The following is a 26484-nucleotide window of genomic DNA, read 5'->3' as shown; positions in this document are numbered from 1 at the left end:
AATCCACAGAAGTGAAGAGAAGCATGCAATAGCTAACTATCAGCCCATCTGTGTGCTACCAGTATTCTCAAAGACATTTGAGAGAATAGTGTATGGTAGGATTTATAGCTGCACTACACAAAGTGGTTTACTGACATCTACACAGTTTGGTTTTTGCAGGGGCTTTCACACAGAGATACCTATATTTAGTCCAACAGATGAAACTCCAGCCAAATGAAATTTCAGAAGATATCCAATGGGGATCTTCTCTTACCTTGCTAAGGCATTCATCTGTGTACATCATAACACATTGCTTGAAAAGTTTCCATAGTATGGCATCAAAGGCAAACCATTCTCACACGACAGGAAACAAAGAGTTGTCTCACCAGAGGCAGGTGTAACAATAAACTCAGACTGGGGAAGTATAAAACACAAAGTCCTCAAGGGCATGATCCTTGTGCCACTGATTTTCTTGATGTACAATGATGATATACCTATTACAATTAATAACAGAGGAAAAATAATGATGGTTGCTGATGAGACAAATATTCTGATGAAAGGGCCCAATTCCACAGTGCAGGGTGCAGCCCAGATAGCTACTAACCAAGGATACAGATAATTCACAGCAAATTGCCTGACCCTAAATGTTTCAAAAACTAAGATTACACAGTTTCGAAAACAAATAAAGAACTTCAACTTCCTAAAACGGAAATTAACTACCAGAAAGTTAATGAAAGGCACACATACGAAATTCCTAGACACCTGTATGTACAATCAGTTAAAGATGGAATGAGGAAATTGATCAGCTTCTCAAGAAACTTAGCTCAGCATGCTTTGCACTGACAAGAAAAGGTCCTTAGTGGTGGTGTTGACTTTTTAAAACAATCTATACACTGATGTAGGTTAAGGTCCCAGGTATTACATCTTGCATTCTTTCACCCTGGTGGGCTATCGTTTTGCAAATAGTCAATGAAAAAGCATTTCAGAATTTCACATAATATTGTATAGCTTTAAAAATAGTAATAATTTTTTTTTAAATTTGTGTTCCTTTGTCATGTCATTTTAATCAAAGTATTAACTTCCTCAATTGTGCTAATTTCTTTCTCCTATCATTCTTTTCCCACTTGGAATTTTTGTGCATGTGAATTTAATTATTTTTATTTATCTATCATTATGTTTAAACATTCAAAAATGCCAATCTGTCATTTAAAAACGAAAGACAAAAATAATTCATTTATATTGCCTGTGCAGTGGTGTCAAGAATGTATTTTTCATTATAAGATGTACATCTTTTTGGATGGTAATCGTCATACAAACATTTAAAACATAAATTTTTATTGTACTATGGACAGAATAATGGAAGTGATGATTTCAACAAAAGCAGGGATTATAAGTAAAATGAAATACAGGTAAAATGAGAAGTAGAAATTATGAATGCAATAACATGGACGAAAATGTAAATTAATAAAATGGAAGAAATTAAATCAAAGTTAATACATAACAGTAATCAAAGTCACATGAACAAGGATTTCAAATGAGAAAAAGACTCATAGGAAGAAAGAGCAAATGGTGTATTTCATATGATGACTAATATGAAGCGAAAAAGGAATAGAGAAAATTGCATATAAATATATATATAAAATAATTGAATAATAATAATAATGATCAAAATCACTTTGATAAAGATTTAAAAATAAAAAAGATCAAAGCTTCTGATAAGATTTGAATCCATAACCTTTTGTATGTTAGATCAGTACCTTAACCATTACACTGTGCAAACATATTGTAAATTGTTGCTATTTTTAACATTATAGAGCATCACACAAGATTTTGAAATTTCTTATTAATGGTTACTTGCAAATGAGGACCTACTGGGATGAATGGCTGCAGGGTTTGATTCCTTGGACTGTAACCTTCCTCACCATATATATTATTTCAAAAAGTTGATGACATCGCTGGGGATCTCTCCTTGTGAGAGCCATTTCTCATGCTGTTGTCATATTTTGCATATTTCCTTCTTGTAATCACCTATGGTATAATCTTCTGGGGAAATGCTGCAGGAACTGAAAAAGTTTTAATACTTCAAAAATGAACAGTTAGAGTAAGATGTGGGGTTTGTCTGCATTTATGGGTCAGTATATATACTCACTGATGATGGTTGTAGATAACATTAGGGGATTCTTGAAAACAAATTGACACATTCACAGCTGTGACTCAAGACAGATGAAAAATTACTATCTAGTCTCTGCAACTCTCATAAAAGTACACCAGAGTGTTGCAGAGTCAGGGATGAAAGTATACAGTAATCTTTACATCAATACAAAAAAGGAAATTAATAATGTACAGATATTCAAAAGGAAACTAGTATATTTTAAGCTATCAATATGGTTTTTAAGAATTGCTGCTTCCCAACCTATGCAATAAATGTTAACCAATGTTTTTGTCATAGTGCTAGACACAACCAATAATGCAGCCACTAAGAACAAAAGTTTAGTAATCCAAGTTCAAGTAAATGACAAACATAGAAACAGTACACTAAGCAGCAGAACACAGTCTGAGAAGGAGCACCAGCTATGCTGTCTTTATAATAGAGGAAGGCTCCACAGCACCATCATCGTCCTGATCAACAAGGATCCAGCCCCATCAGCATTTGTATGCTGCATGGTGGGCCGAAAATGTATTTCATATTGTAGTGAGACAGAAGCAGGGCCATATCTGGAGGTGATGTGCTGCTTTGCTGGGCAACAAAGCAGAAGGATTAAACAACGAAACTAAGGGTTTGTGGTTAGTAATGAGGTGGAACTTAGATCCATACAAGAATACATGAAACTTCTTGAGGCCATAGATGATATCAAGCACTTCCTTTTTAACTTGGGAGTAGTGCTGCTGAGTGGGCTTGAGTGTCTATGCATAAGATATCGGACATTCGGAACAGTCCTCATAGCGATGTGCAAGACAGTCCCAAGTCCCTACTGAGAGGTGTCTGTAGCTGAGACCTGGTGTTGGCCATGATAGAAGGTAGCCAAACAAGGAGCAGAATGCAATTTAGATTTCAAAAGCATGAACACACATTCACAGGCCAGCATTCACTGGAAAGGAACGTCTTTATGGAGCAGTTCATGGAGGGGATGGGCCAACATGGCCACACCCAGAATGAATTTGTGGTAGGAGGCAGTTTTCGCTAAAAATGATTGGGGTTTTTTGACACTGGAAGAGTAAGACACAGCTGTGATGGCAGCTACATGCTGAAATAAAGGCTTTACACTATCCTGAGAAACCTCAAACATCAAATACACAATGGATGGCTGAAATTGTGAGACTTTGCCAAGTTGCATTTCAGCCATGCAGTGTGTAAAACTGTGAACCAGGTGTGTAAATGGATGCACGCCTCATGACGGTGTCATTGATAAAGTTGATGCGCCTCAGAACGGACATTGTCATTTGTTCCAAAAAAAAGTGCTGTAAAATTCCCAGGGCACTAGCCACACGGAATGGGAAGCACTGATATTGGTAAAACCTGAAGGGCATATTAATCACAAGGAGCTTTTTCGAATCCTCATCCAACAGAACCTGTAAATAGTCTTCAGATAAATCAATTTCAGAGAAAAACTGGCAAGTTTGGTCAAAGCCTCGTCCATATAGGGCAAAGGGTGGGGGTCAGTGAAACACTGAGGAGTAACAGAAACTTTAAAGTTGCCTCAAAGATGAAGCTGACCATTCGATTTTTTAACAGTCACGAAGAGGGCAGACCACTCACTTGACATAACAGGCTTTATGACCCCCAATAACTTCAGCTTGTTGAATTCTGATTTCGCCTGATCACACAAGGCCACTGGAATAGGGCACACGTGGAAAAAGGTAGGCCGGGTCACAGGTTTCAGGGTAATGTGGGCTGTAAAATTAGTGACAGAACCTAGCTCATCTGAAAAAAAGGCAAGAACTCAGAAAATGGAGAATCTAACTATTGGTAAGGCATCTAGTCAGGAACAAGGTGCACCACATCCACAGTGGACAAACCAAAGGCTTTGAAAGCATCCAGACCAGACAAATTGTTAGTGCAAGAGTCACCAATACCAGAAAAGTCAGGGAATGAACCACAGATTTGTACTCAGTGGGAGCTGTAAGTTTCCCCAATATTTGAATATACTGTGTGTTGTAACTCACCAAGTGTCGAGTAACAAGAGACAACTCCAATGTGGCAGGCTGGCAATGGCCAGCAGATGGCCAGCTTGTGCCCCAATGTAGAGCTATACGTATCAGCCCCCTGGGATGCTGACGTTAGGCAGGCAACAGTCCAATGGCAAGTCAGTCAGTCAAGGCCCTGACATCCACAGTGATGCAACGGCATTCTGCTGCAGATGCCCACACCTTGGTGACTCACGCCCAGCCTGCATCCTGCTTTGTGATGAGGGAAGACTGCCATGCATGAGACATGACCTGCTGCCACCTAGTAGGAGCCTGGCAGCAGAAGGTGAGGACGGCAGGTGGGCAGCACTAAGGCACCAAATCCCACAGAGTAGACTTAACGAGGGAGGCGGCTGCACCGACATAGTCCTGAGCCCATAGCTTTGCTGGCAGTGCTCAGTTGTCTCATCATCTAGTGTAGCCCTGGAATCGTGGTAGTGCCATCAGACTCTGAATGAATCAGCCTCAAAATTCACTGTTTACAGCTCCGTGGCACATTTGTTGCACTATTGCTCACCCTCTGGCCACATAACTCGTAACATGGATCTTGCCCTGGTGTGGTGATACTGTCCTGCCCACTCTGGCTATTACTTTTGCACAGTGCAGGTTTCACCGAGCATGGCTAGCCTGTTTCACAATCCTTTCATGTACATGTTGCTGTAACCTGTATGTTGCCACATAGTGCTTACCAGTCAGTGGTAGCTAACGGAATGCTCCATGGTGGCTTCTTACAAATTGTCACAAGTTTCACTTAAAACTAGGTAGCTACACTACAGTACTGAGCCAACTGAACGTTACCATTTATATCATTACATTACACAGGCTGAAATTTATGAATAGAATCTGTAAGGGGAAGTGTAACCCAAATCTAAAAAATACTGAAGGAGACATAGAAAAATAATTGAAAATTGAATGCTACTATAGTGTAGATGATTTCTTGAATGATAACTGTGTAAATTGTCTAAAGAAGCAATGACATATGTATACCATAGGTTTTTTTTTTTATGATAACCATGTAAAAAGTACATGGCTGAAGAAGTAACAATGTATGTATTATAACATTACATAATTTTTATTAGTGTGTGTATAGTGTTAGAATTGACAAGTCACCTGTGTAACAATCTTTAATTGTATGAGGCACGTTATGTGGTAATAAAGATTTGACTGGATACTGTTAGTGCAGCAATACAGGAAACCACCTAGGTAAGAAACACACTCTTCAAAAAAAGTGCTGCTTTTACTTAAGTCTGAAGATAAATTTGTTGTTTTTTAGTTTCATTTATGATGATAAAAATCCACAGGTTGTAATATTATGCCCAACCAATTGTTCTTAGGTAAAGGGTAAAGTAGTATATGTATGATATCTTGCTCATGTAACAATGTATTCTGTCACCAGACTTATCCTAAATTACTACTACACTACTTGTAAACAACGAATTTACAGGACAAAATAAAAAATTAACATGCATAACCACCTTGAAGTTATTTTTCTCTTCATTTATGGTTGGGAAAGTAACTTTACTTGCCACGATTTTATATGGACTATTACTAAATGTCCAAAATTAATTTTTCATAAAATATGATTTGTTTCATGGTCATGGGCCTATAACATCTTGTAATTAATTAATTTTGGGTTGACAGATAAACAGCTGAACATGATGAACTTGGATTTTTATTTTCTATGAACGTGGATTTTTATTTTCTATGAATTTGGATCTGCAGTTCAGTTCCCCATACCATGATTTTACTGTCCTGGCTGCGTGAATGGGTGCATTATCATCCTGAAATATGGCATCATTGTTGGGGAACAACATTTCAATCATGGGGTGCACCTGATCACCTAAAATGTTCACATAATTATTGACTGTAACACAGCCATAGCCATTGAGAGTAATGATGGGACCAGCAGAATACCATAATATGCCTGTCCACACCATCACGCTTCCACATCCATGCTTAACCATAGGAATCAAGCAATCAGGATTGGAGGCTTCTTTTGGTGTTCTCCAGACATAAACCTGGCTCGATGTTGGAAATAACAAAAATGTCCACATGACGTGTTTCCACTGATCAGCCGTCTAGGATTTATGCTCCTGACACCATGTTTTACGCTTCTTTGCGTTATTTGTCACCACTAATGGTTTCGGTATAGCAGCTCATTAGATTTGTATTGTTTTGACTCAATTCGTGTTAGCGTTCGACGATCTCTGTCATTTTAAACCGTCTTTTAGCGGTGTTTTGTATTTGACAAACAACAAATGTTGGGAAAAAAGATTCCGAGCTTTTCCGCTCTAATGTTTTAATCATATGTCACCTGAAATGTGGCTTTAACACCATGAAACTGGTAATGGTACAGTAATAAAGTACCAGAATACAGCTGAAGCAATTACTAATACCCAAGTTGAATACTCACAGCTGGGGTTGCCCCACCTACAAGGTTGTCTGCACTGTTGAAACAGTTGCTCATGAAGCATTCAGTAAGCTGGCTGTTTTGGTTACTGATGCTCCAGCCAATTGTGCCCCCACAATCAGTCCTCTTTGGAACTCTGTTAGGTCTTTCATTGCATTTCAACCTTGGTCCCTGGATGCAAATATGAAATGTGCACTACTTGTAAACAACCTGCACTGATGCCTAGTCCTTACTGAACATGCACAATCCAGCACGACATGTGCCTTCCCTGCGTTGTTGACCATCAAACATAACCATTCCATTACTATACCATTGTTCATAGGAATGCGGGTAAGCTACTACAAACAGCATAGTGAACGAATTAAATAAAAGAAATTATTCAGATAGTGAAGGGAGACGAAAATTTAATAGCCATGGGTGACTGGAATTCGAGTGTAGGAAAAGGGAGAGAAGGAAACGTAGTAGGTGAATATGGATTGGGGGTAAGAAATGAAAGAGGAAGCTGCCTGGTAGAATTTTGCACAGAGCACAACTTAATCATAGCTAACACGTGGTTTAAGAATCATGATAGAAGGTTGTATACAGGGAAGAACCCTGGAGATACTAAAAGGTATCAGATAGATTATATAATGGTAAGACAGAGATTTAGGAACCAGGTTTTAAATTGTAAGACATTTCCAGGGGCAGACGTGGACTCTGACCACAATCTATTGGTTATGAACTGTAGATTAAAACTGAAGAAACTCCAAAAAGGTGGGAATTTAAGGAGATGGGACCTGGATAAATTGAAAGAACCAGAGATTGTACAGAGTTTCAGGGAGAGCATAATGGAACAATTGACAGGAATGGGGGAAAGAAATACAGTAGAAGAAGAATGGGTAGCTTTGAGGGATGAAGTAGTGAAGGCAGCAGAGGACCAAGTAGGTAAAAAGACGAGGGCTAGTAGAAATCCTTGAGTAACAGAAGAAATATTGAATTTAATTGATGAAAGGAGAAAATATAAAAATGCAGTAAATGAAGCAGGCAAAAAGGAATACAAACGTCTCAAAAATGAGATCGACAGGAAGTGCAAAATGGCTAAGCAGGGATGGCTAGAGGACAAATGTAAGAATGTAGAGGCTTATCTCACTAGGGGTAAGATCGATACTGCCTACAGGAAAATTAAAGAGACCTTTGGAGATAAGAGAACCACTTGTATGAACATCAAGAGCTCAGATGGAAACCCAGTTCTAAGCAAAGAAGGGAAGGCAGAAAGGTGGAAGGAGTATATAGAGGGTCTATACAAGGGCGATGTACTTGAGGGCAATATTATGGAAATGGAAGACGATGTAGGTGAAGATGAAATGGGAGATACGATACTGCGTGAAGAGTTTGACAGAGCACTGAAAGACCTGAGTCGAAACAAGGCCCCCGGAGTAGACAACATTCCGTTGGAACTACTGACGGCCTTGGGAGAGCCAGTCCTAACAAAACTCTACCATCTGGTGAGCAAGATGTATGAAACAGGCGAAATACCCTCAGACTTCAAGAAGAATATAATAATTCCAACCCAAAGAAAGCAGGTGTTGACAGATGTGAAAATTACCGAACAATCAGTTTAATAAGCCACAGCTGCAAAATACTAACACGAGTTCTTTACAGACGAATGGAAAAACTAGTAGAAGCCGACCTCGGGGAAGATCAGTTTGGATTCCGTAGAAATAATGGAACACGTGAGGCAATACTGACCTTACGACTTATCTTAGAAGAAAGATTAAGGAAAGGCAAACCTACGTTTCTAGCATTTGTAGACTTGGAGAAAGCTTTTGACAATGTTGACTGGAATACTCTCTTTCAAATTCTAAAGGTGACAGGGGTAAAATACAGGGAGCGAAAGGCTATTTACAATTTGTACAGAAACCAGATGGCAGTTATAAGAGTCGAGGGACATGAAAGGGAAGCAGTGGTTGGGAAGGGAGTAAGACAGGGTTGTAGCCTCTCCCCGATGTTATTCAATCTGTATATTGAGCAGGCAGTAAAGGAAACAAAAGAAAAATTCGGAGTAGGTATTAAAATCCATGGGGAAGAAGCAAAAACTTTGAGGTTCGCCGATGACATTGTAATTCTGTCAGAGACAGTAAAGGACTTGGAAGAGCAGTTGAACGGAATGGATGGTGTCTTGAAGGGAGGATATAAGATGAACATCAACAAAAGCAAAACGAGAATAATGGAATGTAGTCGAATTAAGTCGGGTGATGTTGAGGGTATTAGATTAGGAAATGAGACACTTAAAGTAGTAAAGGAGTTTTGCTATTTGGGGAGCAAAATAACTGATGATGGTCGAAGTAGAGACGATATAAAATGTAGACTGGCAATGGCAAGGAAAGTGTTTCTGAAGAAGAGAAATTTGTTAACATCGAGTATAGATTTAAGTGTCAGGAAGTCATTTCTGAAAGTATTTGTATGGAGTGTAGCCATGTATGGAAGTGAAACATGAACAGTAAATAGTTTGGACAAGAAGAGAATAGAAGCTTTCGAAATGTGGTGCTACAGAAGAATGCTGAAGATTAGATGGGTAGATCACATAACTAATGAGGAAGTATTGAATAGGATAGGGGAGAAGAGAAGTTTGTGGCACAACTTGACCAGAAGAAGGGATCGGTTGGTAGGACATGTTCTGAGGCATCAAGGGATCACCAATTTAGCATTGGAGGGCAGCGTGGAGGGTAAAAATCGTAGGGGGAGACCAAGAGATGAATACACTAAGCAGATTCAGAAGGATGTAGGTTGCAGTAGGTACTGGGAGATGAAGAAGCTTGCACAGGATAGAGTGGCATGGCGAGCTGCATCAAACCAGTCTCAGGACTGAAGACCACAACAACAACAACCATTGTTCACATTATTTTGCCTATCCTCTGTACATAAGGATAAACAAAAATAGTATAAGTTATGAAGTAAGTGTACACCAAAAAGAAAAATCATCAAAAATCATTTAGTTGATGTTAAAAAATAAATTTGTCCTTTTATACATTATTAATGTTTTTATCCGAGCATAATTATATTGTGGAATAAAGAGCACAGTACCACTGAATGTTGATGGATAGTGATACTTATGATAAATTGTGTCCTTGATGAAACATATTAGGGCATGCCAACAAGTAGTACCTCCAAACTGTTTATGTGAAAACTCATAAAGCTTTTTAAATAATACAAATTTTATTAACATTTTACATCGTTGTTCTTCGTGTCGACATATTTGCAGCCCTTTGCCACTAGAGGGCTCCGAATTGTAGTAGGTAACATGTCGGTGTGTAACATAACTATTTAGGTGCAGTGCATGAGAAACAGCATGCTGTAATCAAGTTTCAAATGTGAAGAGTTTGTCCACAAATGGAGCACCCTCTTCTTCAGCGTGACTGTGCCAGACTACATACGAACAGAGACAACTGCAACAGTCTGATGCGTGGGTTCACTGTCATCAGTCATCCTCCTTACAGTCCCAACTCAGCCCCATCCAGCGTTCATCTGTTCCCAAAACTTAAAGAACACCATTGAAGATTTCACTTTGGTAGTGATGAAGTGGTGCAAGCATAGGTGGAGTTGTGGCTCCATCAACACAGTCCAACATTCTACAGTGATATTATCAACAAACTGGTCTGTTTTTGGGAGAAATGTGTTCATCGCCAGGGTGACTATGTTGAGAAATAAGTATACAGACATGAAGAATAAAGATGTAAAATATTAATAATATTTGTGTTATTTAAAAAGCTGTAAGAGATTTCACATAAAAAAATCAGAGCCATTATTTTTGAGTGTGCCCTCTTAGATTGTTATGCTCTAAGTGATACCATAATTGATAGAGCCCCAGTGTTACTCATAAGGTTGCCATACAAGTCTGTCAAAGGGAAAACATAATCAATTTCTTGTAAATGTAACTCTATATCATAACTAGTAATTCAACTACAATTAAACTGGCCATGTGAGGAGTTTCATGATGATAAAATTCTTAAAATGAAAGGTTTTCTTCCATATAATTGCCTATATGAAAACCATAGTTGTTAGTGTCTCAGTAGAGGAAAAAGTTTAAGTACAGAACATGCAACAGAACCTACTTTTAATTGCATGTTATCAGTTGCAACAAAAAAAAACTTTTCTTATTTACCTTATGTTGTGGCGTAGCAAGACAGCCACGCCATGGAAGTAGCCGAAAGGCACGCGTTTAGCTCACGCAGGCAAGAGATAGGTCTGTAACAGGATACGTAATGAATGCTATAAAGAAAAGTACGTAGCTTCTGGAATATTTAACTTTAATCCATCATTTGTATATCGCTCTTGACGATACAAGTTAGACTCTTTAGATACATGCAATATAATGCTAATGGCGCCTTGCTAGGTCGTAGCCATTGACTTAGCTGAAGGCTATGCTATCTATATTCTCGGCAAATGAGAGAGTCTCCGTCCGTGTAGTCGCTAGCAAAGTCGTCCGTACAACTGGGGCGAGTGCTAGTACGTCTCTCTAGACCTGCCGTGTGGTGGCGCTCGGTCTGCTATCACTGAAAGTGGCGACACGCGGGTCCGACATGTACTAATGGACCGCGGCCGATTTAAAGCTACCACCTAGCAAGTGTGGTGTCTGGCGGTGACACCACTTTCCTCCCCCGCAAATCGTCGAATGGTCGTGTTATAAGGCTTCCGCCCGCCGTGGGGAGGACCCCATGTTGACGTATGCGATGAGGTGGGGAGCCTAACAACAGGCGAGGCTGTGCCATCCGCACCCGGCCATTCGGTCCGAGGGGAGCTAGGAAACGCCTGAAAACCTAGTCCAGGGTGCACATCAACATGCGGTGTATGCGCCCTTAGAGATATAGGAGGGGCCGAAGGGTCGACCTCCATTGCGTCGGGGCACCCGTCGGGCGAAGACGACATCTGGTCTGGAGCGGGCAAGAGTTCCATGGCGGAGGACATCTGGTCACGGGAAGCGATCGGCGGCGCGTGACCCAGGGAGGCGCCAGGCGGTTGCAGCGACGCGTCCACTGCAGGCGGCGCCGGCGGGAGAACAGGCGGCGGCGGCGGCCCGGTGCCATGAGGCAAATTGGAAGGCAGCGTCGGTAACACCTGGGGATGAGGCGAGCCAGTAGATGGGTCCCCAGGGCGCTGACCGGACGGCACCGTCGCTGAAAGCAGACGGGGAGCGGCAGAACCCGTGCGACGACAGAGGCGCAGCTGATTGAGATGCCGACGCACCTCACCAGAGGCCACCAAAACCAGATACATCGCGTGGCCGAGGCAGCGAAGAATGCGCCCTGCGAGCCAATGCCGTGAACCACGATAGTTGCGATAGAATACAACGTCGTCTGGAGCAAAAGCAGGTGGCTGCCGCTGCACAGGAACCTGATGCGGCGGATGCAGCAAAGACATCAAGGTTCGATGAGGACGACCGTGGAGCAACTCAGCCGGCGAGCGACCATCTCGGGGCTGAGAGCGATACGAAGACAAAAAGAGCAATAACGCGTCCTCCCGAGAATGCGACTCTTTCAACTTCAACATCTGTGACTTGAAAGTCCGGACCAATCGTTCAGCGGCACCGTTCGACTGAGGCGAAAACAGCGCGGATGTCAGATGTTGAACACCATTGGCCGTGCAGAATGACTGAAATTCTGCGGACAAGAATTGTGGGCCATTGTCGGAAACAATAATCTGCACACGTTCAATCACACCGTGCGATTCCAAATCGTGTAATGTTCTTGCTACCTCATCACGCAATGCGTGGGGAACATTGTGGGCTCTGAAAAATTTCGGTTGCGCGTTGACTTTCTGTTCCAAATGTGCTTTATAGTTCTTAGCGCAACCAAGGCCCGGTGCAAAAATGTCTGCAAATTCTTCACATTGATGAGAAACACTGGCTGAAGGCACAGTCTCGTTCACTGATAGTACCTGATTGACTATAGACATGTTAAACAATTGAAATAAATCTAAACCAAACAAGTTTACCGCAGTAGAAGAACGAAGATCGTAAAATGACACCAGTTTTGTTTGTCCCTTGTATTATGCAAGAAGGCTGCACTGTCCGAACACAGGGATATGCTGTCCTGAATAACTAGTGAGCTGAACAGTTGCGGCACGCAACGGAGGTTTGCCCAGTTGTTTGTACGTGTCGTGATTGATCAATGAAACTGCAGCTCCGGTATCGAGCTGGAATGGGATCACTTTGCCTTCAAAGTCCAAGTCTACAAAAAGTTTATTGTCCTGCTGACGACAAGAGCGACTCTCTCGTGCAATTTGAACTGATACAGGTACAGAAGCACTTGCGACCGGACGAGATTTCCGTCGATGTCGACGCACACTTTTTGTGGGACGAACACAGTCACTGTTAGAGAAAGTGGCACTGGACGGAGTGGAATTAACTACATGAATGTCCATGGGCGAAGGTTCACGAGCCTGAGTATTCTTGGCTCGATTCTGGCGTGAAGCAAAGGGCCTGGAATGGCTGTGATTGTCGGATCTGAGCTTTTTCTGGCAAACACTTTGAACATGTCCGTTCTTATGACAGTAAAAGCAAATAGCTTGGCGTGACGGGCAATTGTCACGCGAATGTCTAGTCGCACACCGCGGGCATGATTTCACTGCATTTGCTCGCTTACGCGGCACACGTGGAGAGCTAGGCGGCAGCTGCGCGGACGAGCGCGAGGGCTGTTTTTCGTTCCGTGCATGCGCCCGGCGGGCCGGTTAATGTGACACACAGCTGGCGAAGGTTCAAATGATTCCTGTGCAAAGTCAAGTGTGTCTTGCCTATCTAATATGTCTATCACTTGTTGAAGGGAGGGATTGACTAGTTTCAAAATCTGTTCCCGTATACGAACATCAGAAACGTTCTGTGCAATTGCATCACATACCATTGTATCTGAATAAGGGAGTCCGCATTCACACTCAAAAGCACAATCCCTTGTAAGGCCTTGCAATGTTGCAACCCACTCCCTATTAGTCTGACCGGCCGTACGTTTTGTACGAAAGAACGTATACCTTTTTGCAACGACATTTACTGTTTCTTTGAAATAGGCATCTAACGCTGACAAAATTTCTTCATAGGACAGAGTTGCTACGTCGCGTCGGGGAAACAATTTCACTATTACACGGTAGGTGGACACACCTACACAGGCCAATAAAAAAGGCTGCCGCTCGTTACCTTGAATTCTGTAGGCGGCGAGATGGAATCCAAATTGGCGTGACCACTCCGTCCATGTTTCCACATCCGCTTGAAAATTACGGAATGGGGGTGCAACTGCATGTTGTGGCTGCGGTAGCGGTGAAGCGGCGGCTGCCGCATCGTTTTGCATTGCACGTTGACCCTGAACGAGCTGTCCAAGGGCATCCAATAACGCCTGCGTCTGTTGATTCTGCAAGCGATAAAATTCGGACAGTACATCTGGAGATTGTGGCGAAGCCATGACACAAGCAAATTAATACAAACTCTATTGGCTCATCGCCAACTGTTGTGGCGTAGCAAGACAGACACGCCACGGAAGTAGCCGAAAGGCACGCGTTTAGCTCACGCAGGCAAGAGATAGGTCTGTAACAGGATACGTAATGAATGCTATAAAGAAAAGTACGTAGATTCTGGAATACTTAACTTTAATCCATCATTTGTATATCGCTCTTGACGATACAAGTTAGACTCTTTAGATACATGCAATATAATGCTAATGGCGCCTTGCTAGGTCGTAGCCATTGACTTAGCTGAAGGCTATGCTATCTATATTCTCGGCAAATGAGAGAGTCTCCGTCCGTGTAGTCGCTAGCAAAGTCGTCCGTACAACTGGGGCGAGTGCTAGTACATCTCTCTAGACCTGCCGTGTGGTGGCGCTCGGTCTGCTATCACTGAAAGTGGCGACACGCGGGTCCGACATGTACTAATGGACCGCGGCCGATTTAAAGCTACCACCTAGCAAGTGTGGTGTCTGGCGGTGACACCACACCTTAAACTACTTGTGGAATATTAGAGACAACCTGTATATTTTTTTGGCCACTCTTTGTAATAAATTATTATTTTAAGTATTCTCAGAAAGTAATTGCTCTCTGTGGGCCCGTCTTTATAACAACACAGTGGAACCAATAGAAACTGAAAAACTTCAACAAACAACACCCATATAAAGTAATGTCAGTGTAAATCACCATTGTTGATGTTTTCATGATGAAATTTATTTATTCATTCACAAAAAGTAATTGCAATAGTAATAATAGTAATTAGTAAAAGTAATAAGGACAGCAATATGTTAAAGCTTTCATACTTTTTTAATACTATGCAAATAACACACTTGGTTTGTAGATCCTCAGCAAGCTTCAGTCCAAACTGACTCCCAAATAAAGCAGTTCTCAGACTTCCAAATAGAATCAAAATATAACCACCTTCACCTGTACCAAGGACTCTTACCCAAAGGAATGCAAAGGCTGTTGTTTTTAACACAGCAACACATTTCATATGACTGTCTTCAAATTCAGATAACAATGCTACACTGCACTGTCCTTTTGTGATTGTATTAAAATTTTTTGGTCCCCCAGGCATTGAGACTCTACCATTGGATTTTTTATTATGGAGGCTTGAATTTAGGCTTCAATTACAAGCGACCTAATAGGCCTATTGCAAAATGAGTACCAATATTTTTCTTATTTTATTCTGCAGTAGGCTATATGGAGTATTTTGGTTTTAAAGTTCAATATTCTCTTTCATGATTGTGAGAAGCTGCAACCACTGTGACAATACAGTATGATATGGATTTAATAAAGAGTACTATTGAAGAATGGTTGTGTGCCTATTAGAAAGAGTGATTAGCAGTCGGCGCGGAAGCAGAATCAGGTGCTATGTTCATGATCAGGTATAAGAGTTGCGGCTCATATGGAGTTACAGCATATAAGGCTTCTCGGTATAAAGCTTTAATACTTGAATACTGCTACTGTTTTCTGATGTGTTAGTCGTTTTTGCTATTTTTTTCCTTACATAAGCCCATATGAGTTAGTTTGATTAAGCTCGCAACGAGCCACAGGTAACCAAACGAGTTTTATGTCTGGTCAAAGTTGTTTAGTTAAATATTCCAGTTTCTTTTTTAGTGTTTGAAAATAAGAACTGGTTGTGAGTATCAGCTTTGCTGTAGTCAGTTTGCTAAACTCCAGGTGGGAGTGAAATATTCTTTTACGCTATTCAAGATATGGTTTCACCATTCAGCCAAGACATGCTCAGGTTTTTAGTTGGACGATCAACCATCGTATGATATGGTGTTTGATCTATAACAACGGCTGACCTATAAGGCAATAAACACAGGACTTTCTCCAACAGTTCTTCATAATGAATAAAATTAATTTCATTTTGTTAATCTCCCATTCCATCCTTTCCAGTAAAACGAAGTTCTGCACTGCCAAGAAATCCTTTTTCATTTCCAATGTACAAAATTATGGTACATTTCCAGCTCCAGACTCTGTCTTGAATCCTCCACAATATCCGTAAATTATCTAACTGTATCCTCAGTGTTGATTATAGTTTTCAAAGCTATTTTCTAAAGATTTAATGATGTTTTCTTGTCACCGATACTTCATTGTGTGATTCTGTCTGCACCCCAACTCATCTGTAAACAAGATCTCATGGCCTTGTGTTCGTAGCCCTCATAGTCTTCTAAGGAATGTATGTTGTTATACAGCAGCTGTCACAGCCTCCATCAGCACTGGTTTTCTGTTAGTTTTTTGAAATGGAATCCCAGTCTTCTTTCAAAAGAATAGAGACTGAAATACCAGGAAATGTTCTATCAGTTTCAGGTGGAGGATTTTAATTGTGGGGAATACCTTATTTCTGTAAAAATTGTGAATGGTTCTTCGTATTGTGCATAAATAAAATCATCGAGTTGGATTTTTGACACCCTGGTCACAGTGGTTTCAGTTTCTTACAACCACGAAACAGACCTTCAAAACAAACCCACTCTTTCTGTTATATGTTTGTCCTGGGCTGAGAAAAAGGAACTTTAGAAAAATCATAGAAAAATCATAAAAACTTTCTTTTGGTTGACTGTAAAATCCTGGAACTTCAGACTGCCACTACCAACATATGTGCCTATAACCCATTAAAATCTCATTAACATCGAACAATATATTTCAAGCTATACAGTTTTAAGAATGAATAGTTCCTAGTGAAGATGTCCAAAACCAGATAATCCTTACTGCAATATAAAATGAAATATATATATTGAACTTTAAAACCAAATTGCTGCATGTAGCCTAATGCAGAATAATGCAAGAAAAATACTGGTACAACTCATTTTCTCTATTGGTTGACTAGTAATTAAAGCCTAAACTCAAGTGTCTACAGTAAAAAATCCAATAGTAGCCCCCAGTTGCTGGGGTATTGTGGGTAGTTCTCTGTATTTAACTCCATGGCTGGGCCCATAAGTATCTGTCCCATTACAGGGGTGCATGCTAGCCAGTCTGGCACCAAACCCAATATAAGAAAATGATTAGTGTATGGCGACATTCCATTAGAACTACTGACAGCCGTGGGAGAGCCAGGCCTAACAAAACTCTACCATCTAGTGAACAAGATGTATGAGACAGGCAAAATACCCTCAGACTTCAAGAAAAATATAATAATTTCATTCCCAAAGAAAGCAGGTGTTGACAGATGTGAGAATTACCGAACTATCAGTTTAATAAGCCACAGCTGCAAAATATTAACATGAATTCTTTACAGACAAATGGAAAAACTGGTAGAAGCCGACCTCGGGGAAGATCAGTTTGGATTCCGTAGAAATGTTGGAACACGTGAGGCAATACTGACCCTGCAACTTATCTTAGAAAATAGATTAAGGAAAGGCAAACCTACATTTCTAGCATTTGTAGACTTAGAGAAAGCTTTTGACAATGTTGACTGGAATACTCTTTTTCAAATTCTGAAGGAGGCAGGGGTAAAACACAGGGAGCGAAAAGCTATTTACAATTTGTACAGAAACCAGATGGCAGTTATAAGAGTCGAGGGGCATGAAAGGGAAGCAGTGGTTGGGAAGGGAGTAAGACAGGGTTGTAGCCTCTCCCCGATATTATTCAATCTGTATATTGAGCAAGCAGTAAAGGAAACAAAAGAAAAATTCAGAGTAGGAATTAAAATCCATGGAGAAGAAATAAAAACTTTGAGGTTTGCCGATGAAATTGTAATTCTGTCAGAGACAGCAAAGAACCTGGAGGAACAGCTGAATGGAATGGACAGTGTCTTGAAAGGAGGATATAAGATGAACATCAACAGAAGCAAGACGAGGATAATGGAATGTAGTCGAATTAAATCGGGTGATGCTGCGGGAATTAGATTAGGAAATGAGAGGCTTAAAGTAGTAAATGAGTTTTGCTATTTGGGGAGCAAAATAACTGATGATGGTCGAAGTAGAGAGGATATAAAATGTAGACCATCAATGGAAAGGAAAGTGTTTCTGAAAAAGAGAAATTTGTTAACATCGAGTATAGATTTAAGTGCCAGGAAGACATTTCTGAAAGTATTTGTATGGAGTGTAGCCATGTATGGAAGTGAAATGTGGACGATAAACAGTTTAGACAAGAAGAGAATAGAAGCTTTATAAATGTGGTGCTACAGAAGAATGCTGAAGATTAGATGGGTAGATCACATAACTAATGAGGAGGTATTGAATAGAATTGGAGAGAAGAGAAGTTTGTGGCATAACTTGACTAGGAGAAGGGATCGGTTGGTAGGGCATATTCTGAGGCATCAAGGAATCACCAGTTTAGTATTGGAGGGCAGCGTGGAGGGTAAAAATCATAGAGGGACACCAAGAGATGAATACACTAAACAGATTCAGAAGAATGTAGGTTGCAGTAGGTACTGGGAGAGTAGCATGGATAGAGTAAAATGGAGAGCTGCATCAAACCAGTCTCAGGACTGAAGACCACAACAACAACATGGAAAAATAAAATAATGATTCCATTTGTTCTGAGTTTTCCACTCTCAGCTTATTACTATATTTTTATTTAGTCTGGTATGGGTGTAAGAGATAATTATTTACAAAGTTCTGAATGAATTCTGTATTGAAACTATTTTTTTTCTGGCATCCGAAATTTTAAATTCTCCCCCACATTTATCAGATCTCACTCTTAGGCTGTGCTCATTGGTCGATATTTATAAACTCAACTCCTTTTACTGCTTACTGCTCTCTGCTCATGTTTTTTATCTACATATACTTCTAAATCAATGACATTCAGTGACAGTCTTCTGATTGTAGAACTTCCTCAATGTGAATTTTCCCCTCCTTAAATTATTACTAATCTATATTTCCCTGCCCCAAAAACTTTGTTTGAGAGTCTTGCATGATCTTATTTTTCACCAACATCTTTGCTGTACAGTTCTCTCTCTCTCTCTCTCTCTCTCTCTCCTCTCACTATCCCCCCCCCCCCCCCCCCCCAGCCCCACCCCTGTTCCTCCTTATTTTCCCTCTAACTTACTCTTCTGCATTTTTCCCTATTGTTCACTGAGCTCATTTATATCATAATTCAAATCTTAAATCTGGTTTTAGCCACACCTGCAGGGTATTTTCACTTGATGTGTATTTTGTATTACTAGGCCCTGTACTAACAGAAAATCTGTATAAAAGAAGTAATAAAAATACAGCCTGAGGATGTTAATGTACAATATCAAACACTGTAACATAAAAAGTACAAAATACAATGTGACAAATTGTGTTTCAGGTTCTAGATAAGGCACCTACATCTAATCTGAAGACAAGGCTGCTTTTCCATTTGGCTCATAAACTAGGAGATGAGAAAAAACTAATGGAACATCATCAGGAATTAGAAGACATTGTTGAAGATCAGCTTTCTTTAGCTTCAATACATTATCTTCGTTCTCACTATCAAGAAGCAATTGATATTTACAAGAGGGTGCTTCAAGACAACAGGTAGTATTGCATACGTGAGTGCCTTGTGTGAATTTAAGCAATAGATTTAAGGATAATTATGTAAATATTCTACCCTACTTCCTCCATAGTCTGCATGCAGAACAAAGTGGTGATTTATTTATTTATTGGTCGTGTGAATTGAGGAGTGCACAGTGTACAAAAAACACTGGACTATTCCTTAAAAACTCATGCTGTACATCTTTCTTGAAATTATTACACACATCATTTTACCATTATGTAATATTACACAATATTTTCTTACACTACACACTTTACAAATAAAATTTTAATTGGTCTACAGTTTTGTTTTTATAGATATTCCTTTACTGTGTAGAAGCAGAGGTTGACCAAGTAATTCTTCATTGTTGATTTTAAATTGTTCCTGTCCATCATTATTTTTGTGGATTTGCATTATACTGTAAGAGTGCTGTATTTGTCTGTTGTACACCTACATTTGTTTGTCTTGTGTGGTTGCTGTGTACAAATTCGTAAATAGTTTCCTGTGTAATTATCATTGGCTTTCACCTTCCATAACTAATAATCTTTTACTGTAATCTAAATGATTTCAAACATGCCCCACAGTTTCCCCAAAATTCTACACCACATTTCAATATTGAGTGAGCTTTATGCAGAAGGTACAAACCTGAGATTATTGTATGATGTACATTTTCTTTGTGCGTTTATGCAAAAGACATGTTCCTGAGATTATCATGTGATACAGTTTCTTAGTGAGCTTTATGCAGAAGATATGAGCCTGAGGTTATCATACATTATATGGCTTTTTAGCTTTCATATGGATAGTATTTTTATTATTAAACTTGTTTTGCTGATTTCTGTTTATGTAGTCTACATGTGTGTTCCATTTGATATTCTGTTGTATTCATGTACTAAGAAATTTTGAACACTGTTCTTCCAGTTTTTTGTCCATTTATTTCAGTATGAAGATTAGCCAGTGTCTTATTCTGAGTGGTAAATATGTGCATTGTAACAGTTTTTCCAGAGTTATAATGAAGCTGTTTATGTGACCGTACTGCACTATATTCTTTGTGATGACTGTAACATTATTTTGAAAGGTTTCTTTGGTAATTCTTGTAATTAAGGTGCTGATGTCATCTCCAAATTGGTATAGTTTTATGTTGCTACTGTTGTCTCTAAAGCATTTACATATAGTAAAAAGAGGATTTATCCCAATATGGAACCTCTGAGAACTCCATGTTTGTCTAGTAATAAATCTAACTGGAGGGTATTGATTGTGCCATTTACTTTGTTTTATGTCTGTGAGCTTTTTTTAAGTAATTTATCATTATTGATGGCATCAGGGACTTTTGCTAAGATTAGGAAATGCTTAAGGTATGTTCCTGCCTGTACAGTGTGTATAGAAAAAAGCACTGCCTTTTTAAAACCATTTAGTGGTTCTATTAGTATTTTATTTTTATTTAAGAAATTAGAAAATCTTTTATAAAAAAGTTGCTCTAGATTTTTAAAAATACAGACAGTAGAGAAACAGTTCTAGAGTTTGACACCTTGCCTTCTCTATCTTGAACCAGTCTGTGGATGCTGTGGCTGACTATTACACGAGAACACTGTGTGTGACAAAAACACCGATTTGTGTTAACTGCCTTTCCATGCCTTGATGTAAGAACACAAAATATAAGAGTATAAAACCTTTGATTTACTATAGTGTACAACCTGTACAAACAGTGACAAATTTTGTGCAAGTAGTAACCAAGGTTCATCTACAGCAGAAGAGTGCCGACGCTCCCCTTTCAAAACTATGCTGAAATAGTCTCACAAGCATGCCTCATCAGAGAAAAGAGTATTCCACCCCATATTATCCCTTCTACATTTACCTTGAGGATTTTGGCCTCTTCTCACCAAGCAGAGTAGTATCGTCCTCAACAGATCACTCTTGAGGGATAGCTTCGTCCCACTCCCAGGCACAGAATACAACCTGCCATCAGCCTATGACCTGACAACAGCCAGTGCCTGAAGGAGGCATGGGAAATAGTCTATAAAATGCCCCCTACATCTTAAGTTCCAGAAATACAGACACACATTCCTCAACATGAACAAAAATCTCAACAGGAAAAGAAAAGAAAGGAAAAAAATCTACATGTACCCCCACATACATAATCGCAAACCTCCATGATGCATTGTGGAGGGTACCTCACACCACTACTAGTCATTCCCTGTCCTGTCCCTCTCATAAATGGAGGCAGGGACTGTGTATATGCCTCTGTATGAGTCCTGATGTCTCTTCTCTTGTCCTTACAGTCCTTACCTGAGATGTATATTGATGGTAGTAGGATTTTTCTGCAGTCTGGCATAAATGCAAATTATCTACACTTTCTCAATATAGTGTTTTGCAAAAATAATATCTTCTTTCCTCCAGGGATTCTCAATTGAGTTTGTAGAGCATTTCCATAATATTTGCATGCTGATCGAATCTACCAGTAATAGATCTAGTAGCACACCTCTGAATTGCTTGAATGTCCTCCTTTAATCTGACTTGGTGCGGATCCCGAACACTTGAGCAGTACTGAGGAATGGGTCACACTAGTGTTCTATATGCGGTCTCCTTTACAGATGAACCACACTTTCGTAAATCTCTCCCAAAAAACCAAAGTTGACCATTTACCTTCTCAACATCTGATCGTACTTGCTTGTTCCATTTATGTCTGTTTGCTATGTTACAGCTAGATATTTAATTGGCATGACTGTGACAACAGCACACCACTTATACTGTTTTCAAACCTTACAGGAATGGTTTTCATTACTCATATACATTAACTTACTTTTTTCCACATTTAGAGCAATCTGCCATTCATACACCAAATAGAAATTCTGTCCCATTCATCCCGTATCCTCCTACCATCACTCAACGATGACACTTTCCTGTACACAACAGTGCCATCAGCAGACAGTTCCAGATTGTTGGTGATGCTGTCCATCAGATTGTTTGCACTTCCCTGGAGAACTTCTGACGATATTCTGGCCTCTGACAAACACTAACCATTGAGGAAATGTATTGTGAGCTATTTCTGAAGAAGTCTTCAAGCCACTCACATATCTGGAAACCTATTCTGTATGTCCAGACCTTCATTAACAGTCTGCATTGATGCATTGTGTCAAACACTTTCTGGTACTCTAGCAATATGGAATCTGCCTGTTTGCCTTCATCCATAGTTAGTGCAAGAAAAGTGCAAGTTGAATTTTGTATGGGCAATGCTTTGTAAATCCATGTTGATTTGTGGATAGAAGCTTTTCTCTCTGAAGAAACGTTTATTATATTTGACCTTAGAATATGATCAAGCATTATGCAGGTGACTGATGTTAAGGATATTGTGCTGTAATTTTGTGGGTTCATTCTTTTATCCTTCTTACATATGGGTGTCAGCTGTTCTTTTTGTTTCCAGTCAGTAGGGGCCAATGTTAAAGAGTACTCTTTGTAAAACTAAATTGGAATTCCAACGTTAACAGCCCTGAATTCCCCAAAACAACATGCAGGTATTAAGCAAATTGATAACAATCGCTCACAACAGGTGGTACCACTCCTGCCCTTCCACCTAAAATGTACACAGCCGTTATCTAACGGAACTGCAATATCTACTTTCATCACCTTTCTGTACTTAAATGCCTGATAGCAGACTGCCAGTGATTGACATAGCTCTACAGAAAACCTGATTTTGAGCAGGCTACTCTCCTATTCTCATACATTGCAAAGCACATTACAAAAATTGGGCTGACACTGGATGGGGATTATACATTGGTCCACAAGACCAATTTTAGAGAAGAGATTCCATTGAATACTTCACTAAAAGTATCAGCTATGCATATCATCTATCTGACACCGCGTAAAATTTATGTAGCTCTGGATGAGGATATCACATACTATATGATACAGATATAATCTTGCGTCTGCCTCCACTCCTTTCCCTTGTAGGGGATTTTAATACCCAAAATCCTTTGTGGAGCAGTTCCAAAGACTCTTGTTGTTGTTGTTGTTGTTGTTACGGTCTTCAGTCCTGAGACTGGTTTGATGCAGCTCTCCATGCCACTCTATCCTGTGCAAGCTTCTTCATCTCCCAGTACCTACGGCAGCCTACATCCTTCTGAATCTGCTTAGTGTATTCATCTCTTGGTCTCCCTCTACGATTTTTACCCTCCACGCTGCCCTTCAGTACTAAATTGCAAAGACTCTTACAAGGGGAGGCCGCCAATTGTGAAATTCAGATTCGATTCATACTGTGCATAATAAAAGCTCATGGCCAAAGGTATAATGTGGCAAAGCACCAAGATGCACTTCTCAGCCGTTGTCGAGAAAATCGACAGTTAAAAGAAACCGTTGCGGTGAAATACTCTCTACGATTAATAATTTTCTACAGCGTCGTGGCACAGCTGTAAGTGCTTGGGTTCGTAATCCGAAGGTCACCGGATCGAGTCTCACGCCATACTTACCATACGAAAGTGCTGGCAGGTTGATAGAAACACAAACAGACACATACATACACACAAAATTCAAGCTTTCGCAACAAACTGTTGCCTCATCAGGAAAGAGGGAAGGAGAGGGAAAGACGAAAGGAAGTGGGTTTTAAGGGAGAGGGTAAGGAGTCATTCCAATCCCGGGAACAGAAAGACTTACCTTAGGGGGAAAAAAGGACGGGTATACACTCGCACACACACACATATCCATCCACACATATACAGACACAAGCAGACATATTTAAAGACAAAGAGTTTGGGCAGAGATGTTAGTCGAGGCGGAAGTGCAGAGGCAACGATGATGTTGAATGACAGGAGAGGTGTGAGTGGCGGCAACTTGAAATTAGTGGAGATTGAGGCCTGGTGGGTAACGGGAAGAGAGGATATATTGAAGAGCAAGTTCCCATCTCCGGAGTTCGGATAGGTTGGTGTTGGTGGGAAGTATCCAGATAACCCGGACGGAGTAACACTGTGCCAAGATGTGCTGGCCGTGCACCAAGGCATGTTTAGCCACAGGGTGATCCTCATTACCAACAAACACTGTCTGCCTGTGTCCATTCATGCGAATGGACAGTTTGTTGCTGGTCATTCCCACATAGAATGCATCACAGTGTAGGCAGGTCAGTTGGTAAATCACGTGGGTGCTTTCACATGTGGCTCTGCCTTTGATCGTGTACACCTTCCAGGTTACAGGACTGGAGTAGGTGGTGGTAGGAGGGTGCATGGGACAGGTTTTACACCGGGGGCGGTTACAAGGATAGGAGCCAGAGGGTAGGGAAGGTGGTTTGGGGATTTCATAGGGATGAACTAACAGGTTACAAAGGTTAGGTGGACGGCGGAAAGACACTCTTGGTGGAGTGGGGAGGATTTCATGAAGGATGGATCTCATTTCAGGGCAGGATTTGAGGAAGTCGTATCCCTGCTGGAGAGCCACATTCAGAGTCTGGTCCAGTCCCGGAAAGTATCCTGTCACAAGTGGGGCACTTTTGTGGTTCTTCTGTGGGGGATTCTGGGTTTGAGGGGATGAGGAAGTGGCTCTGATTATTTGCTTCTGTACCAGGTCGGAAGGGTAGTTGCAGGATGCAAAAGCTGTTGTTAGGTTGTTGGTGTAATGGTTCAGGGATTCCGGACTGGAGCAGATTCGTTTGCCACGAAGACCTAGGCTGTAGGGAAGGGACCGTTTGATGTGGAGGTACTGTTGCTTGTTGGTGGGTTTGATGTGGACGGACGTGTGAAGCTGGCCATTGGACAGGTGGAGGTCAACGTCAAGGAAAGTGGCATGGGATTTGGAGTAGGACCAGGTGAATCTGATGGAACCAAAGGAGTTGAGGTTGGAGAGGAAATTCTGGAGTTCTTCTTCACTGTGAGTCCAGATCATGAAGATGTCATCAATAAATCTGTACCAAACTTTGGGTTGGCAGGCCTGGGTAACCAAGAAGGCTTGCTCTAAGCGACCCATGAATAGGTTGGCGTACGAGGGGGCCATCCTGGTACCCATGGCTGTTCCCTTTAATTGTTGGTATGTCTGGCCTTCAAAAGTGAAGAAGTTGTGGGTCAGGATGAAGCTGGCTAAGGTGATGAGGAAAGAGGTTTTAGGTTGGGTGGCAGGTGATCGGCGTGAAAGGAAATGCTCCATCGCAGCGAGGCCCTGGACGTGCGGAATATTTGTGTATAAGGAAGTGGCATCAATGGTTACAAGAATGGTTTCCGGGGGTAACACATTGAAGCTCCGCCTGGACATCGGGAATGGGGTTACCTTGGCAAACTTTGTATGTGGTGTCTGAAAGCTGACACAGTCCCTCAGCCACATACTCCCGACGATCAAGTACCACGGTCGTGGAACCCTTGTCCGCCGGAGGAATGACGATGGATCGGTCAGCCTTCAGATCACGGATAGCCTGGGCTTCAGCAGTTGTGATGTTGGGAGTAGGATTAATGTTTTTTAAGAAGGATTGAGATGCAAGGCTGGAAGTCAGAAATTCCTGGAAGGTTTGGAGAGGGTAATTTTGAGGAAGAGGAGGTGGGTCCCGCTGCGACGGAGGACGGAACTGTTCCAGGCAGGGTTCAATTTGGATGGTGTCTTGGGGAGTTGGATCATTAGGAGTAGGATTAGGATCATTTTTCTTCGTGGCAAAGTGATATTTCCAGCAGAGAGTACAGTAAATCTTTGACGAGGACTGTTTGGTTGAATCTGGGAGTGGGGCTGAAGGTGAGGCCTTTGGATAGGACAGAGGTTTCGGATTGGGAGAGAGGTTTGGAGGAAAGGTTAACTACTGAATTAGGGTGTTGTGGTTCCAGATTGTGTTGATTGGAATTATGACAGCTGCCACCCATTCCACATCAAACAGTCCCTTCCCTACAGCCTAGGTCTTCGTGGCAAACGAATCTGCTCCAGTCCGGAATCCCTGAACCATTGCACCAACAACCTAACAACAGCTTTCGCATCCCGCAACTACCCTTCCGACCTGGTACAGAAGCAAATAACCAGAGCCACTTCCTCATCCCCTCAAAACCAGA

General features: G+C 41.0%; 1 protein-coding gene across 1 annotated transcript in view; it reads left to right on the top strand.

Moving 5' to 3' along the window:
• Positions 1–26484, top strand: part of LOC126417176 (intraflagellar transport protein 56) — a 186053-nt gene that overhangs the window by 54775 nt on the left and 104794 nt on the right. Inside the window, exon 4 of the mRNA XM_050085077.1 lies at positions 19277–19485. Coding sequence (XP_049941034.1) covers positions 19277–19485 — 209 coding nt within the window. The remainder of the gene's footprint in view (positions 1–19276; positions 19486–26484) is intronic.

Source organism: Schistocerca serialis, chromosome 8 (assembly GCF_023864345.2).
Source record: "Schistocerca serialis cubense isolate TAMUIC-IGC-003099 chromosome 8, iqSchSeri2.2, whole genome shotgun sequence".
Lineage (NCBI taxonomy): Eukaryota > Metazoa > Arthropoda > Insecta > Orthoptera > Acrididae > Schistocerca > Schistocerca serialis.
The sequence above is the reverse complement of the archived record's forward strand: the minus strand, read 5'-3'. Positions and strand labels throughout refer to the sequence as shown.